The 17,151-nt window shown below is 44.6% G+C and overlaps 1 protein-coding gene across 6 annotated transcripts in view; it reads right to left on the reverse strand.

Moving 5' to 3' along the window:
• Positions 1 to 17,151, reverse strand: part of LOC126542789 (protein unc-13 homolog B-like) — a 282,991-nt gene that overhangs the window by 97,941 nt on the left and 167,899 nt on the right. For all 6 annotated transcript variants that reach the window (XM_055077447.2, XM_055077445.2, XM_055077446.2 and 3 more), the window contains exons 3-6: positions 15,029 to 15,116; positions 9,221 to 9,295; positions 5,331 to 5,550; positions 1,517 to 1,637 (exon numbers count right to left, since the gene is read on the reverse strand). In XM_055077447.2, the coding sequence (XP_054933422.1) occupies positions 1,517 to 1,637; positions 5,331 to 5,550; positions 9,221 to 9,295; positions 15,029 to 15,116 (504 nt within the window). The remainder of the gene's footprint in view (positions 1 to 1,516; positions 1,638 to 5,330; positions 5,551 to 9,220; positions 9,296 to 15,028; positions 15,117 to 17,151) is intronic.

Consider the following 17,151-nt stretch of genomic DNA (forward strand, 5'->3'; position numbering starts at 1 on the left):
TATAACATGGCACAGTGAACTTCCATTTATTTGACTTTATTGAAACATGTGAAATAGTTTGAATTATTTGATATTTGTCTTGAACAAAGAGACCAAAGTGACAAAATAAGCTGCAATTTAGATCAAAACATCAGCTATGGTCATCTGTAAATAAATCAAGGAGTTGTGCAAAATATCTCAAACAGCTAATATTTAGTGCAAAATATGCTCAGCATTTTTTTTAAATGTGAGCCTTTCTGCCAGTTTAATTTGGGCTTGTACTTGACAAAACAGCACTAAAACAGATGAGGACTAAGAAAGGACAATGCACACTCGAGAGTTGACTCACAACTGCAAGTTTATGGGTGAATGCAATTACATACACACATAGAACAACACTGTGTGTCCACCTTCCACTCTTGGTCATCATCTGTTTTAAAACTGTTTTGTAAAGAATGAACATTCACCAGCAAGCCCATGTTTATCTGTTGTTGGGCTTCCACATCACTCAGCATGTAATGATAGTGCAGCTGCTGTCAATGCCTTCGAAACAGTGAAAACGTGCATGCTACTGACTTACTGCAATATAAGCTTGCTTACAGAGCCATATCTACGCACTCATAACTGCAGGTTTGAGTCATGTTCCAACCTCCTTGTGCATATGTGCCTACTTGCCATTAGACACTCCTTTTCGTCACGCCCACTTTGTCGTCTTTGTCCTACTAGGTTCTCTTGTAGTTTATTCATATAATTAAATTCTGAGGTATTACAAGCTAAATATCATAATATGATTATGAAGCACTCATATCATTATTCTTTGGCTTTCTGTGTGCATGACATGTGGCATGCCAGGAGCATCGACAGTACAGTCGGCACAATGTGAACGCCCTACACTGAAGTTTGCAACTTAAGCACAACCATTATCACTCGTAATGTAAGTCGGTGGTGCTGTCTAGGTTGAGTTATTGAATATTTGATGCATTAGGCAAAAAATATTTGCTATCTTTCTCCAGAGAAATGCATTGGCATAATAAAGAGCAACTTGACTGAATTGATCAAAAAGTAAATTAAGGTATGCCATTTTATTGGAAGCCAACTGTATTCTGCACCCATACAAATTTACAACAAACCAAAGAACACACATCACATAGAAAGTGACATATTTTTCACACAAATAGTTCGCATGCCTGTAAGAAGTTGACAAAATATGCTACAAATGTACACCTAAAATTAAGCCAAAATATCTGGCATGTATGTTGGCATAATTATCCTTTTCATTACAAGTACTTAATACAAGAGTAGAAAGAGGTTTTTTTTAATCAGGCCCATTAGAAAAAATTTTACACTCTTTCGATGAGCTATGCTCATTTCAGAGATGCCAAATGTGCATGCAAAAAATAAGTGTAATATAGCTTGACTGTTACATGAGCAAGCTGGTTAGCAAGGTGAGTCAGCAGAACAACAGGCTTTCGTTCTGTGAGAGAGTAGTACATTCAAGTCACAATCATGTTTTGGAAATTTAGACAAGGCTACTTACCTGATCAATTCGAAGATTTCTGGCTTATCGCGTTCCCTAATCTTCATTCTCTCCTTCATTGCCATAATAATGTTGTTAGCTTTGTCTTCGGCACCATGTTTGCTGCTTTTTTCCGCTGCCCCTGTTAGACAACAAAAGTAAGAATATAAAAAAAGGCATACTCAGTTATCAATCAATCAATCAATCAATCAATCAATCAATCAATCAATCAATCAATCGATCAATCAATCAATCAATCAATCAATCAATCAATCAATCAATCACCAGCCAATTAAACAAACATGCTGATTTCCTCTTACAAAAAGGGTCAAGCTGCAGTGAAAAGCTACTATGTTCAGCAGCTTGATGGGCTGAACAGGGTGTCTACCAAGTTGACATTTCCAAATTCCCCGAGTTTTCCAGGTTTTCCTTGTGTTCCTATGCAAAATTCCTTGAGTGATAGAGAACATTGTTTTATGTCATGCTATTACTCTCTAGTAAGCAAGTAAAAAAAAAACTACTTAATGCAGTTTGAATAGTAAGGAGTAGCGTTTGTTTTATTCAAGATGAGAACAGAAGGGAGGGGTTCGTAAAATGCACAGCGAATAAAATCTCTTCGAAAAGAATAGCAAGACCCATTACAGATCAAGTCGAACATTCTCAAATACGAATAAAAATGACACATACAGAAGTAAATATTTTCGAATATGAGCTATTTCTATCAACTGATAGCACGCTCATTGGTATGAGGACCGAACTTTGTCACAAGTCAGATTCTCTCTCAACAGCTGGTAAGTCAACCTCAACTGTCCTGAGATTTTTGACATACTCTCAGCCTGTGCACAATGCCTCAGTGTTGTGTTTCACTGCTTTAAAGAGTTTATTTTGGTTTGGATGAGGGACACCTGCATTTTGGCGCCAGCCAACACTTTGTTTTTTGAGCTCAAGCTCCTTCAAAATGGCGGCGGCATGCTTCCTTTTCCTTTAGGTCCTTTGTGTTCTCGTCCTCCTTCCACCGTGCGTTCGCCCTACGGACCATTTGAAACATCCTTTTGGTCACTTGTACAGTTAACGGCCGATTTTTCGAAATCTCTAGGGGCCGCGAAAACGCTTGAAAAATCGGCCAGTTGAAAAAAAAAATGATTGCAATGTCTTTTACTGTCCTTAAGGTCTAAAATCACCACAGGCACATCTGAAAAAGCTCTGAAAGCCTCCCAGTACACTTATTAGGCATATCGGTGCTCGTACTGTGACAGGAGATGGCGGGTGCACGTGTGTATATTTAAGGAATACAGACTGCCCCGGGGCGATTGCCCCTTCTCACGCTAATTATGCTTCACCGCTTATCGTTACTGTATTGAGGCGAAGCTAGCGTTCGCAAACCGGTATTATGCAACGCGCCGTGCTTTCCAAGCTACGAAGCCAATCGCGAGGATCACAAAGGCGGAGTCAGTGCCATCGCTGACAGCGGCGAATTCGTTCAATGAAAAACACGGCGCAGAACGGCAAGAAGCTTAATAGCGAACGGCGAAGTAGCTAGGCCTACGGCTGCCAGCGGATCTGCGTGTGAGCGCCGGTTCGAGGCGGCGAGAAAATCAAAATGGCGGCGGTGGTGCCTTTGATTAATGCCGTTTCGGAAAATTGTCAAAAGGTCCAGAAAATCGGACGGCGAAGGGCTCTGTCGTCCGAAATTCCAGACGTTCTTATACATTGACTCTATGGGGTACGTGGTGGTGCCGCGAAGCCGTCCGAATTATCGGGCGTCTGGAAAGTCGGTCGTTGACTGTACACTGGCAACTCCCTTCAGCGGACACGGCGTCAAAGACGATTCGTTATGACTCCTCTCCGTTTCTCGAGCCAGCATTACCGCGACTTTCGTTCCCCTTCAATAAAATTACAGCTCATTTTCCCTGATGGAAGCACAAATTCCCTGAGCTTTCCCTATTTCCAGACAATTCGAAATCCATGAGAATTCCCGGTTTTCCCGGTTGGTAGACACCCTGCCATAAAGTTGCAATATACATGGTTGTTGCAGTAAGTCTGCAGCTTGTAACAGTTTTTTCTATTAAAAAATTTAAAGTAGGAACCAAATTAAAGCTTAGATAAAATTGTTCACTCACTTCCTTCTTCCAATTCAACAAATGCAGCTTGAAGGTGCTCAGTGGCTGTTGACAGTAACGCCTTTATTTTCCCCCATATTTAGATAGGGAGGAGTCACCTAGGTAAGGCTTCCTCTTAGAAGTTATAAAAAATGAATACCATTAGTAAGGCTAAGCTCCAATAGCCAAACTTTAACGATGCCTTTCTACTGGAAGTCCCCCATGTTTTCTTCCGAAACCAAATATGGCTTCCTTGCACGTGCATCTGTCATGAGGAGGTGCACCCTTTACAGGACATAAGTCACTGTAAGTGCTCTAGGAATGTTTTAATAAAAGAAATAGAAGATAATTTTGGATAATTTCACTGATACTGAAAGTGTCAGTGGTAAAAAAAACCATAATACAGATTAGCATGCAGGCACAGTGCTGCCCTGTAAGCTAGACATTCTTTCCCCAATACTGCTTGTTAAGTGCGTTTAGTAGCGTCACGAAACGTCTGCACAAACGCGCACCAAGGAGGAAAACTGCGTCCCTCAAACTTTCCCCAAATTCCAGCGAGAGAGAGCGAGAGAGAAAGGCTACTTCTAGGGTGGAAAAGAAAAAGGAGGAGATAGGCAGGCGAGCAGCTACAGCAATCTGACCGGTGGCACTGGACAGTACATCGCCACTGTAAGACGTTATTAGAGGGATGACAAACATAAGCAGCAGACAGTAATCAAGACAGACGTTGAAAGCAAAGGGAACCTGTCGTATGGCAAACTTGATAACCGATGCAGTACTGATGACGGATGAGAAGCGTCAAACTATGGCGGCAGCACGGAAACAGGAAATGATGAGAACGAGGCCAGAAGGAAGAAGAGGGGAAAAAAAAAAACCGAATAGAGAGAAGGAGGAATAAAATGGAAGGGTCAACAATAAGAAAAGGCGGACCCTCGAGCAGCTTGGGGCAGGCAGTCAACAAATGGGAGGCAGCCGCAGAGTGGCCGGCAATTCGGGAGAACGAAGATAAGGGAACGCCGCAAATTAGGCAAGAACGCGGCGATGATTGAACGCCGAAGCTGGAGGAGAAACGGGTGACGACAATGCTCGCCAGGTAAGGGGGGCGACGGATGCGGCTGCCGCCGTGGCAGAGGGCCTACGGTATTTGGCTTGCTCAAGTAAAGCGGAGATGGGGCCGGTCGAAAGCCGCTAATGACGCCTAAATGACAAGAAAGCAACAGACCTGATGGCGCACTGTCACCAAGCTCGCACAAACTATCGTTGAGCTAGGAAACGCTGCCAACTAAAAGAGGAACAACCGCTGAAAACGGGCATACAACCGGCCTTCGTTTACGCCACTTGCGAAGCGCATCGAAGCAGTCACATGACAGTCTATATAACACGCATGCGCTGGTTTGATTTGTGACTTCGCCACTATATGATCTTCAGGTGAAAGACACGTGTTTGGAACGGGGAGTTCTCACTGTCGTCCTTCTTGACAACGCGAAGTAATAAACAAGGGCAAGCGCGGTACAGTATCGATGACTAACATACTATACTTTCGGATTACTTTTTTTGTTTCTAATACTGCAGTTTAAAAAGAAAAAGTATTTTTGAATGGAACATACAAGTTCGGAATAAAAACAAACGGGACCGTGTCTTGAAATGTCGAAAAAATAAAAACATTCTGCAGGTATAGTCGACAGTGATAAACGCGCACCTCGCTCTATACGCGGTTGCAGGAAGGCGTTACTTACTTTGCAGACAGTCGGCGTTGAGTAAATCTCGGCACTTTTCGTGACATTTGACGCCGCACTCGGTGCAGCGCAGGCCCTGGTTGGTGATGCCCCAGAGCAGGCCTTCGCACTCGTAGCAGTAGGTGGGCGACGTGGCCGTCCACGATTGGAAGTTGTGCGGCGTCGTGCTCGAGATCGGGTAGATGAGCGCCTGCAGCGTCTTCTTGTACACGTGCGTCTTCTGCAGAAAGAAGTCGGTGAGGCCAACGCGTCAGCGGGCACTGCCCAGCCATCAGCTCGATCGGTCCGGTTTCGATACACTGTCCTATAACAGTCACAAGACTGCGACGGTCGAGAGAATTTGATCCGTAAGCCCTATCTGATTGCCCATTTCCAATACAGTTGAGCCAAATGCAGCTAACTCCGAATGTCGGACGGATAGTGAATGTACCGCGCATGTGCCGAGAAGTAAATCGCAAAATGCTGGAGGAACGGGCTTTACGTGGACGCCTTTTCCCTGAAGCTCGTAACCCAGTACGCGCTGTGTGTGAGCAGTCTTTCAAATGACAATCCGACAAGCGCCAGAGCCTCGTTTGCGCCGTTGTGGCATTTATCGTCGCAAGGACTATGATACCCCAGGCTAACCACTATCCTACCCGTATAGGCGTGCCAATGATAGCGTAAGTGGTGTGTCCGCCCTGTCTTTTTTTTGTATTTCGTAGCGCTAAGAACGTGGACGTCAATTTAGAACGCCAACTTGACGAACACGCAGCTCTCCTACGCTAACAACTGTTGATTTGAATGCACTTAAAAAAAAGACTAAACGTAGCCACATTTATAGGTTGGTAATACATCCACTGGTGCTGACGCTAAACTTTGCGTGTTTTTTTTTTGTGTGTAAACAAACAATACTGCAGTAATGCGTAATTGGGGTTTAGCATACTCCGGTTAGCGTTTTCGGCTAACATTAACCATACGAAAGGAATACATGATACAGTGTTAAAGCAATAATACCCACGGAAACACATCATAACACAAAAAATGCACATAAGCCACATAAAAAAATGCATCGAGGAGATGCAGTTTACAAAGTAGTAATACAACCTCTCAGTGAACGCCGATATGATAATAATGCAGGTGAAGATGAGCCGGTAAATCATATTCCACATTTTCGCACTAGCAAAACAAACAGTTTGGAAGTAAAATATTATTTTGTAAAGACAACCTAGTAGTGTTAGGGTTAGCAAGACTATTTTTGCCAATGACATAATGTAATTGGGGGTTTTTAAGTAGGCGGTAAATAACGATGCTGCGGTTGTACCAGACAATTTTATTTATTGTGACGAGATTTAACTCAGTGAATATGGGGGTAACATGAGCGTTATAAGGAGCCGATGCGATGATACGGACAGCGTTATTTCGGATGTGCTGCAATGGAGCTATATGACAGCGATATGCAAGACCCCAAGAACTGATAAAATAATTTAAATGGCTATAAAAATACAGGCATAGCACAATGCCAGGAGAGTGTGCTTTTGAAAGTAGTGTCTGGCCTTTAAAAGCACCCTGATACCATAGACAGTTTTATTTTTTAAGAAGCTGACATGAAATTAAACTTTAGAAAGGAGTTCAACTCAACACCTAAAAACGAGCACTCATTATATGGTAATATTGGATGAGGCGCTATGTACACTGGCGGAAGGTTAAGTTGAGGTTGATTGCGTGAACTAAAAACAAAAAACTTTGTTTTTTGAGGGTTAAAAAATTATGGGGCTTTATGTGCCAAAGCCACTTTCTGATTATGAGGCACGCCATAGTGGGGGACTCCGGAAATTTGGTCCACCTGGGGCTCTTTAACGTGCACCTAAATCTAAGTACACGGGTGTTTTCGCCCCCATCGAAATACGGCCGCCGTGGCCGGGATTCGATCCGGCGACCTCGTGCTCAGCAGCCCGACACCATAGCTACTAAGCAACAACGGCGGGTTTTCTGAGAGTTAATGAGCAATTAATTTTTTACGCTAACTACTGATATTATTTAGTTCATCATTTAAACGTTCAGTCGGTGTACAGATGTGGCCAGGGAAGTGTAAACAGTAGTGTCGTCCGCGAACAGAAGACATTCTGCAGAAGTTAGGCAGCTTGGGAAATCATTAATGAATACAAGAAATAATAGGGGACCGAGTACGGACCCCTGTGGAACGCCAATGTTAATTACTTTTGTGCCAGACAGCACTCCTGAAACGCAAACCTGTTGCTGTCTGCTGCGTAACTAACTTCGCAGTCGCTCTGAGGAGGGACCTGTTATGCTGTATGCGCTGAGTTTAGTAAAAAGACTGCTGTGATTAAAAGAATCGAATGTTTTTGGCTAATCAATAAAGACATGTCTACGAATCTGCCCCCATCAATTTCCGCTTTGATCTTGTCAGTGAGCGTGATTAAAGCTACGTCAGAAGAACACCCAGGACGAAAACCAAACTGTCTTGGTGTTCATAGTTGGAACTCGTCCAAGTAGTTAGTGACGCGCTGTTCTCTTAGTTTTTCTACTACTTCACTAAAACATGGCAAGATTGATATAGGCCTGTAATTTGCTAATAAGCTGACGTCTCGTTTTTTTTATACACAGGAATTATGTTTGACCTTTTCAAGTCACTGGGGAACACGGCAGTTTTAAAGATTAAATTGACAATGTGACTGAAAGCTTCACATATGCTGTCAACAATTTCCTTGATGTGATAAGCGCATATGGAATACAAAGCAGTACTACAATTTTTAGCATTCAAAATCGTTGCGCGAACTTCACTGGGTGTCGATTGGGAAAAGATAAAAACGATGGTTGTGACCAGCGCGACATGTCATTACCGCCGGGAATATCGGGCACAGTAGCAAAAAAGTTTCTGAATGCGCGTGAAATATCTTTAGGATTTGTAAGTATGCAGCATTTTTCTTGAATTTTCGTTATTCTGCTCCGAGTAGTATTCTTATTCAGAGTCACATTAAGTACCTGCCATTGCTTTCGGGAATCGTTCCTGGTTTGATTTATTACATTTTCATAGTAAGTTTCCTTTGCTTTTTTTAAGGTAGGTACGTCAGTAAGGTGCAAATCTTCTCGTACTGAAGAGTAAAAGATTGATTAAATCGTGAATTTTTACATTTACGATAAAGATTTTCTTTCTTGCACATGCTCTTCAGTTATACTGGTGTAAGCCAAGGGTTAGAGGGGAGGCAGAATGTTTATGGCACTTAACTGCTGTTGTTGCTGACAATATACAAGCTTTAATTATACCAGATAACTTATTATAATAAGCGTCAGCGTCATTTAATGATTTAACGCGCAACCAATCTGTACTGGTGACTAGTTCTATGAAGTGTTTTTTGACAAACATGGATTTTGTGTACAGAGTTTCAAAGGCGTGATGAAGACGTGGGAAACAGAGCGCAATTGGAAAGTGTTCGGTTATGTTGCTTCGTACAATAAAAGCCTTATGACGAGAAAAAGGGTTTGTCAATGCGCGATCGATAAGAATACCCGAGTTAGAGAGGCACCTAGTGGGAAGTTGTAACAATGACTCTATACCGTATCCACGACAGATGTTAATGTATTCTCTGCTGTAAGAGCAGCCCTCATATAGACGATTTATATTTACGTCTACCATGATAACCACGTTTTTGTTTTCATTCAAAGCAGCACGTAAAATTTCATCTAGAGCGCAGTAAAACGTGTTTACGCTAGAACTCGGTGATCGGTAGATACAGCTAAATACAGTGCTTCTCATGATAACAAAACGATCCTAGTAATGTCTCATATGAAGATCTGCATGGACTTCGGCTTTTTTATTCAGGACGGGATATCGGCAACGCGAAAAGAAAAGTGTCGAAGAAAGACGTTCGAAAGCCACACGCAACACTTACCAGTTCTTCGTCGTTGGGATGTGTCCGGGGAACAACTGATGTCAATGCGGCATTCCGTTTGGTGGCAGCCATAGTCTAGAGAGAAAGAGATCATGCGAAGGGGTGCGAGGTTTAGAAAGAGTCTATATTCACTAAACGCATGAGAATTCCTTATTGCCCTTATTTTTTTCGGTTCACTGCAGCCGGTTAACCACAGACATCGACGATATTTAAAACAACTTTTAAACAACAAAATTTTTATATGTTGCAAGAACCAAGCGAAAAGATTACAGCGTTATGTGCTGATTAAGAACTTTGTCAATGAAAGCAGTGCAAAATGAGAGGCTGAGATATATTTTAAATATTTCAGGCTTGCCTTCGCATGTTTTATCTGGACTCGTTCCCACTGCCAAAGCCAATCTTTTGAAAACGAGGTAACAAATTATGAACTGCTTACTTAACGCATGCGCTAACCAAAGTGCATCTAACAACAGTTGTTCCCAATAACATAAAAAAGAACAATGCAACACACCTCAATGATTGTAGACTCTCGCGGATGTGTGCGTGCATTTTTTTTTGCGGCCATTGCTAACAACATTAATAAATCACATACGTGCTACGGTAGACATAACACTCCAGTATAGAATGTAGCATTCAAATTGTCCATAAGCAAGGGAAATAAGCAAAGAATTAACTAGCACGTAACGTCGAACAAGCAAGCATGCATGAAAGAAAAAAAGAGGGAGGGGTAAGCATTATTACCCAACTTCCGACATTTTGTCAAGGTCGGATATTGGTCTCTAATAACGCAATACAAAGCGAAAAATCATATGCAAGACAACATTTCTTGTGAAAGAGCGTAATCCCTTCAGCGTTTCCAGAAAGTTCAGGGTCTAGTGATAACAGCAAAACAAAACGAATGATGCAACAGCAAGTCTGTTAATAACTTTGGCATGCGCACGAAGGAAACGCAAAAGAAGAATACAGAAAGAGAAGAAAAACGTGAAGCTTTATCAAAAGCTCGCCAGTGCGAGAAATTGAGCGGGGCAAACTCAGCGACGATGCTACGTAAGCTAAAAAAGACAAAAAAGAGGAATCAGGGAAACTGGGGTTATTAAAAAGAGTACCTTGAGCACCTTTTGCCAGGAAGCATGAAGAGAGGGAGAGAAAAAAAGGTGAAAATACGTCGATGACGGGGTAAAAAATGCTGAACATCGCGAAAGAGCAAAGGTCGAAACTTGATCCTCGCGGAATTCCGAAACGGAAAGGGAAAAAGGAGGGGGAAAATGCGTCGTGTGAGAGGCGCAAAGTAAATAAATATACGCATAACGAGTGAAGGAGCGAGGGAACGCATCGCCGAACGCTAAGCCGACAATCCGTGGACTCGGATGCCACGTGGGAAGCAAGTTCGGAGAGTTTCGCGCACGCATCAGGTAGGCGATGGAAGAGCCGTGGGATGGGACAGCAGGGAACGGCGTAAAAAATAGGTACGGGCTTAGTCGGGGAAAAGCGCGAGTGGAGACGAGATGATACGTGGGCGAATGAGAAAGTCCTTGCCCTTATTTTTTTGTTAGCCAAATTACGGCTGTAAATGCGACGTCAACGTATCCATTTCCAGCGGTGCACCTTTCTTGGATGGGCCCGGCCTTGTCTGCCGGTAGCTCCGCGCCGACGTCAGTTGTTGAAGATGGCGGTCCTGCTTCACACGTCCACGGCGTACGAGCAACGAAGTGTGATTCGTTTTCTATGAAGCAAGGGACGAACGCCCATCGAAATCCACAGGGAAATGCAGCCCACGTATGGGGAAAGGTGTCTCGCTTTGAGAAGTGTGAGGTAGTGGCGTTGTGAGTTTGCAAAAGGCCGCGAAGACTTACACGACAATGAGCGTTCGGGGAGGACGCGTGCATCGCTGTCTACTACAGGGGCATCTCAAATTTAGTGCTGCGATGGGACAAATGTCTGAACTGGTGTGGGGACCATGTGGAAACATAGTGTAAGGTACGTAGAATAATTTGTAATTACCTGTGTGTGCCTTATTTTGCACTTAATAAAAATAGGGGCAATGACTTTCTGATTTACCTACGTATATGTTACCCGCCATGTCAGCGTTGATGACGCGCGGCGAGACCACGGCCGGACTAGCCTCACTCGCTCCTCCGCGCTTCCTTGCGCGGAGGAGAGAGCCGAGTCCGGCCGTGGGCGAGACGGGCCAAACTTCTGCCCTCGCCGCGGTCGAAATAAGCAGCGCGAATGATTGCAAGCCAACGGGCGTTGAAAATGCTAGTGGGCGCGCACGCAATGACGCCCCCGTAATCCCCGTCGTCGTAACTTTATTCTCATCTTCTTTATAACGCATTCAAAAGATTTATATTTGTGTTGACAGTCTATCTTTTAGACGCTCGAGAAGTCTAGCGCTACTTCTTCTCTTTTTGTGAAAGTGTACGACACGCAGGTGGACGAAAAGAGAGCGGGGAACACAAGAACCGTCAATCGCTACATGGGGTAGAGAACCGTTACACGAAAAAAAAAAAGGTTGACTGGCCGAAAAGAGTCCGGGATAAAAGAGTGAGAAAAGGACCGTTTAAAAAGTAACAAACAGAAACGGCGGAATATTTGTACAGGTGGCTGCGTTTCGGCCGGGCCTTCGACGCGAAAAGCGTCGGTAAGAGAGAAAGGAGACGCGAGAGCAGCCGCGCAGTGAGCACCTACGCACAGTGCTGTTGTTATACGACATTGCCGCTACATGTGTGCGGGGGCGGAATTGGGGAACGCTCCGGCGCGCAAACCCCATTGTTTATGCAAGTCCGTCTTTTTGGATACGAGGTCGACAACACGCATGGCGATGCGGCTGAAAAAGATTGTTTCTGAAGGCAGGGACGTTGCACGGTGACGGGCTGGGGGAAAAGAAAGCAATCTACCGTATTCTATCAATCCTAACCACGTACACTCCCTTCGCCCCCACATCTCTCCAGCGAAGGTAGAGAATAAAGAGAGAAACTTGAAATTTCTCTTCGGGCGTAAGCGGCTATCCCACGCCTACGACGATCCTGTGGAAGGGAAGGTGCACATTGTCGAAGAAATACAGTAATGCAATCGGAGAGGGGGGGGGGGAGAAAAGAAAAACGCAACATAATGAAAGGATGACGTGGGAGGGTGTAGGCACAGTCGTGCGTTACAGCAACTGTGACAACGGGCCATGGAGAGTCTTCTCAGCCGCTGATAGCGCGCATCTCTTATCGATTCTGAGTTGGGACGTGCTCCCACGTTTCTCGTTTTCTTTTTTTGTACAACACGAGAGGTGTTGGCGCGTCGATCACGGACCTCGTGCGCGACAAACGGTGCCACCGCGGCTAGGTACAGAAATTTCGCTATATCTCAAAACTCTGCAACATCTATACTAACACCGTCTTCTGATTTCCACCATCTTGGCTTCCAATTGAATAATAATTGGTGTCCTTCAAGACAATTGGAAGTTTCTTTTACAAATTTAGATGTCGTATACCTCCTCTAAATTTTTACTTACACAGGTCTGGTCTCGCTATGTCCCCTCTATGTTCTTTTTGCAGTGCACCTGAAACTATCAAACATTATTTTCTCTCCTGCCGCCGCTTTATAAGACAAAGAAATCTATTAGTACACTCATTCACCAAACTTGGGCTATCGCTAACCTCACCAACCATTCTTTCTTTTGGTGCGACCTCACTGGGATCTAGCCACAGGGATGCTTTTCTTGAAATTTTATTAGAGATACAAGAAGAGTACCTTGCTGACTTTCTAAAATTATCAATATTTTCTATTATTTCATTTATTTACGTTAACTTATTTTATCAAAATTCTTAATATTTTCATCACACGTCTAAATTACAGTTCTAGTCTCACGCTCCACAATTTAAATCTAGTTTGGCTTTACTTCTAAGCATACGAAAAACCGCCTGCTTCTTGGCCAATCCCCCATAGTGGGTATGCGCCACTGTCTGGGACACAAGACAAGACAAGTGTTGCTCTGCAGGCGTCAACCAAAGGATCCTTGGAAGCTTACCGTTTACATTGCAGTCGCGTCATTTTTACAGGGAAAAGAGAGTATGGCAGACTCACTGCGGTCGAGTCAATCAGGAAATAATTATGGCCCACGGTGAAGCAGGCCGTTAGGATAGGTCAGTAACAGCAAAGCCTACCACTCTTTATTGCGAACCTTTCTTTAACATCCGCGACGCAAATAACGAGTAAAGAAGATCTAGGCAAAGAGGGGAACTGTGCGTGGAATAGGGCGGGAGGCGTGGTTTGGGGCGACAAAATAGCGCGTCCAACGCAAACAGCCCCAAAGGCCACGCGGGCTCGCGTCGTATACGAACCGCTTATGCGAACGGCCGCCAGGCGCGACTTCGGCTTGTTAACACGACAAACTCGTGCCTCTTAACGCCGAGGGAATCTCCCCATTTACCAGGCGCGAGCATGATTGCACACTCCTACGCAAAGATTTACCGATCGCGGTTTGCAATTAACTCGGCCCTGCGGCATGAGCTCCCGTGCTGAGAAGCGCCTCGCGTTCCACGGCAAACAAAGTACGCGGGAGGAACGCGAGCGCGCAATTAAACGCAAAAATAACGCATCACGCGGCACTGCTTCCTCTCGAGCGCCGAAAAAAAGGAAAAAAAAAATAACTATGAGGCTGGCTTAAAAATAAAAAAAAAGGTAAAAGAAAAGGGTCGCAAAATTGAGGCCGCTGAGAAAGAAAGCGTTTATAAAAAGAACGGGGTCCACACCGACTGCTCACACAGACTATTGGTGTAACTGCGTGCGATAAAAACGATCATTTGACTACAGGAGAGCCGCTTTTAAACAAACGGAAACGTCTGTCCCGGTGTGCTGCCGAACGAGAAGACAAAAGTGAGGGTGCGTGGAGGCCCAAAGTGGCCAGTTCACTGCTAGCCAGACAGCGAGGACAGTATAGTGGAAATAGAGATCTCCCAACGGCGATGGTTTCACGAGCGCCTGTAACAAAAGTCATCAGTCAGTAGCGAAGTAGTGATTTCGCCAAGGATCGCGCCTCGTGAGAAGTCTCAACCACCACTGAGGGTCATTATAAGTACAGCTGAACTTGTCGAGGTCCGTTCGTGGTCAATAAAAGTCGCAAATTACTCGGGGCGCGCTATGATCGAGATCGAATTGCTCCTGCTCGCTTCTCCCAAGAGGGGCAGCTTTCCGGTCTCACGAACGAGCTTCAATGGCGCCAGCCATCAACGACCAATGAAAATGAAAGTGTGAATATGGTGCGCATTAAATATCATAGCCGTAAGTTGTTTTTTTGCCTCTCTCAGTTTTGCAACCATGAATTTGTGTGTGTGTGTATGCGGAAGGGGGGGGGGACAAGAAATAAGAATTCTTCGCTCTGGAAGAAAGCAAGGTTAGAAAACATGGCGGGTGCACTATAAACACAACCCCGTTTGTCCCTCAACGGCGAGTTGCTTTAGCCTTGCTCTCATATAGTAAATTAAAGTAGACTATAGCACAGCGTTAGAGTCCCTTACACCCCATAAATAATCGTAACGCTCGCCGATGAGGTTTTGATCATGCTTCTTCATCCTTTTATTTTTATTTTCCGACACAATAACGGCAACATCATTTCATTCTGTCCCAAAAGCGCGGCAGACGTAACATGTATATATTTAATAAAACAATAATAATTTTCTATCTTTCTTCAGCAGCTCTTTCTCAGTTTTTCGACGGTATCGACTAGCTGCGAGGAGGACGGAATCGAAAAGGCAATATAAAGAGGTACAATAAGTTTCCCGGAAACATGAAGACAAAGAGCTTTGCGATCGAACTTACCAACTCGCTGACAAGAGGAATGGACTTTCTTCTAGGCCTGATATCAGGCATCGAGTCGATGTTGCTGTAGAATGGATTATGCTCCGGCCTGCACAACAACAAAGGGACGTAAAAAGCGTAAGAGGGACAGCGGGCGTTGAACGCACTCTCAAGGAGGCACCAAACTACGAAAGTGAACTGTTTCGAAACGGCGGTAAAATCGGACAATTAAAAAGAAATATCGAGGCACAGTTAGATGATGTAATGTTTAGTCCACACAACGCCCGAGCTAGCCATTCCCAGCATTAATAAAGAAAACAAAAATGCGCCGGTGAGACCAGCAAGAGGGCTTAAGCTACGCGTCATGAATTAAGCGAATGTTTGCGATTACTGTGAGTGTGGTCTGGTTAAGTGCTGTCACCACAATGGCTGATACCTATACCCGGGGACAACTTTCTGTGGCAGCACAGCCAACGCTAAAGGCACGCGCTCCCAAGCGCGCAACTTCTGCTTTTGTGCTACTACTCCATGTAGTGCCGGCGTTATGCTGGCGGTTTACAGGACCAAGAAAACCGTAGCAATTTTTTAGCGCAGAAGAAGGACACAGGACTGAAGAAAACGACGCGGCCACAGCGCTAACTTCCAACGTTTGGTTTATTTTCTGAGCCGGTCTATGTATATACAGAAAACTGAGAGCAGCACGCACCCTGGCGCATTTGTACAGGTTTAGTACTTTAACATTAGCAAATATGCATGTGTGCATACACTTTAGATAAAATGTCGTAAAGAAGAGACTTAGCGGTTGCAAGATTAAGAGACCACCATGTGAAGCCATCCCCGTCGAGCCACTGACTGCGTCTTGTTTAGAAAATCAGATTCTTTTCTTGCGAGTTAATTGTTTGCATTGATCACACTGCATTGCGTGCACATGTATAGATGGCGTTTCACTTAACTTGGGTCAGACATTAATAATATGCAAATGCTACGTAGCTGGACAGAACCAAGGTAATGTTGTTTAGCGTCGCTTGAAGATACTCAGTTTATTCTAAGCGTTCCGCCTAATTAGATAGTCAGTCTTGTGGCACTGATTGGCCTGGTGAGCGAACTTCTACCTCACATCCACATCAGTGCATATGCAGATGACATCTGCATCTGGGCTTCTGGTACAACACGCCCACAACTACGTGCGAAATTACAACGGGCTGTGTCATCTACTTCACGATACATACGGCGTCAGGGTTTGCGCTTAGCTGCCGAAAAATGTGCTGTGGTTGCATTCACGCGCAAATCCGTCTGCCGCTACCCGATCTCCATTAACGGTGTCATAATACCTTATGTCTCCCACCACAGATTCTTCGGCATTATCATCGACCGCGGTTTGTCATGGACGAGGCATGTTAATATGTTGAAGCAAAAGCTTAATCTGTTTTGCCATGTTCTTCGCTTCGCAACAGGCATGAAATGGGGCCCCACGGAAGGCACATTACTAGGACTTTATCAGTCTCTTTTCGTAGGCTACATTCGATACAGCCTTCCGATACTCTCAAACTTGAGCATTTCCTGCTTACGGACATTAGAGAGCGTCCAAGCGCAGGCACTCAAAATATGCCTCAGGTTGCCACGGCGTGCCTCCAACAAAGGCACAATGGAGGAAGCCCACGTATGCCACTATCGATATACCTGTCCCACGAACCACTTCGTGTGTATTTACGCTTACTGACACGACACCATTGCCATCCATTGACGTCGGTTCTACATGAGCGGCCGGACAGCAGTTTCACAAGTGCACTCCGCTACCATCTACCCCACATAACATCAGGCTATGCCCTTCCATATCACCCCGTCAAACCACCATGGGTGATGGTTCAACTTTCCGTATGCGTACATGTCCCCGGCATACTAAAGAAATCATTGGTTCCCGTCAGTGGCCTACAACAACTTGCTATCGTGTACATCTGGTCAGAATACCAGACATATGTTCATGTTTACACAGACGGCTCCGCGACACCAAAGGCATCGACAGCAGCTGTGGTGATACCAGCCCAACAGATGACTCGATGTTTCATACTAGATCATAATTCGACATCAACCGCTGCAGAGCTTGTGGCTATTCGGGAAGCGATTCGCCACGTCTGCGGGGAAAG

This window comes from Dermacentor andersoni, chromosome 2 (assembly GCF_023375885.2).
Source record: "Dermacentor andersoni chromosome 2, qqDerAnde1_hic_scaffold, whole genome shotgun sequence".
In the NCBI taxonomy this organism is placed as follows: domain Eukaryota; kingdom Metazoa; phylum Arthropoda; class Arachnida; order Ixodida; family Ixodidae; genus Dermacentor; species Dermacentor andersoni.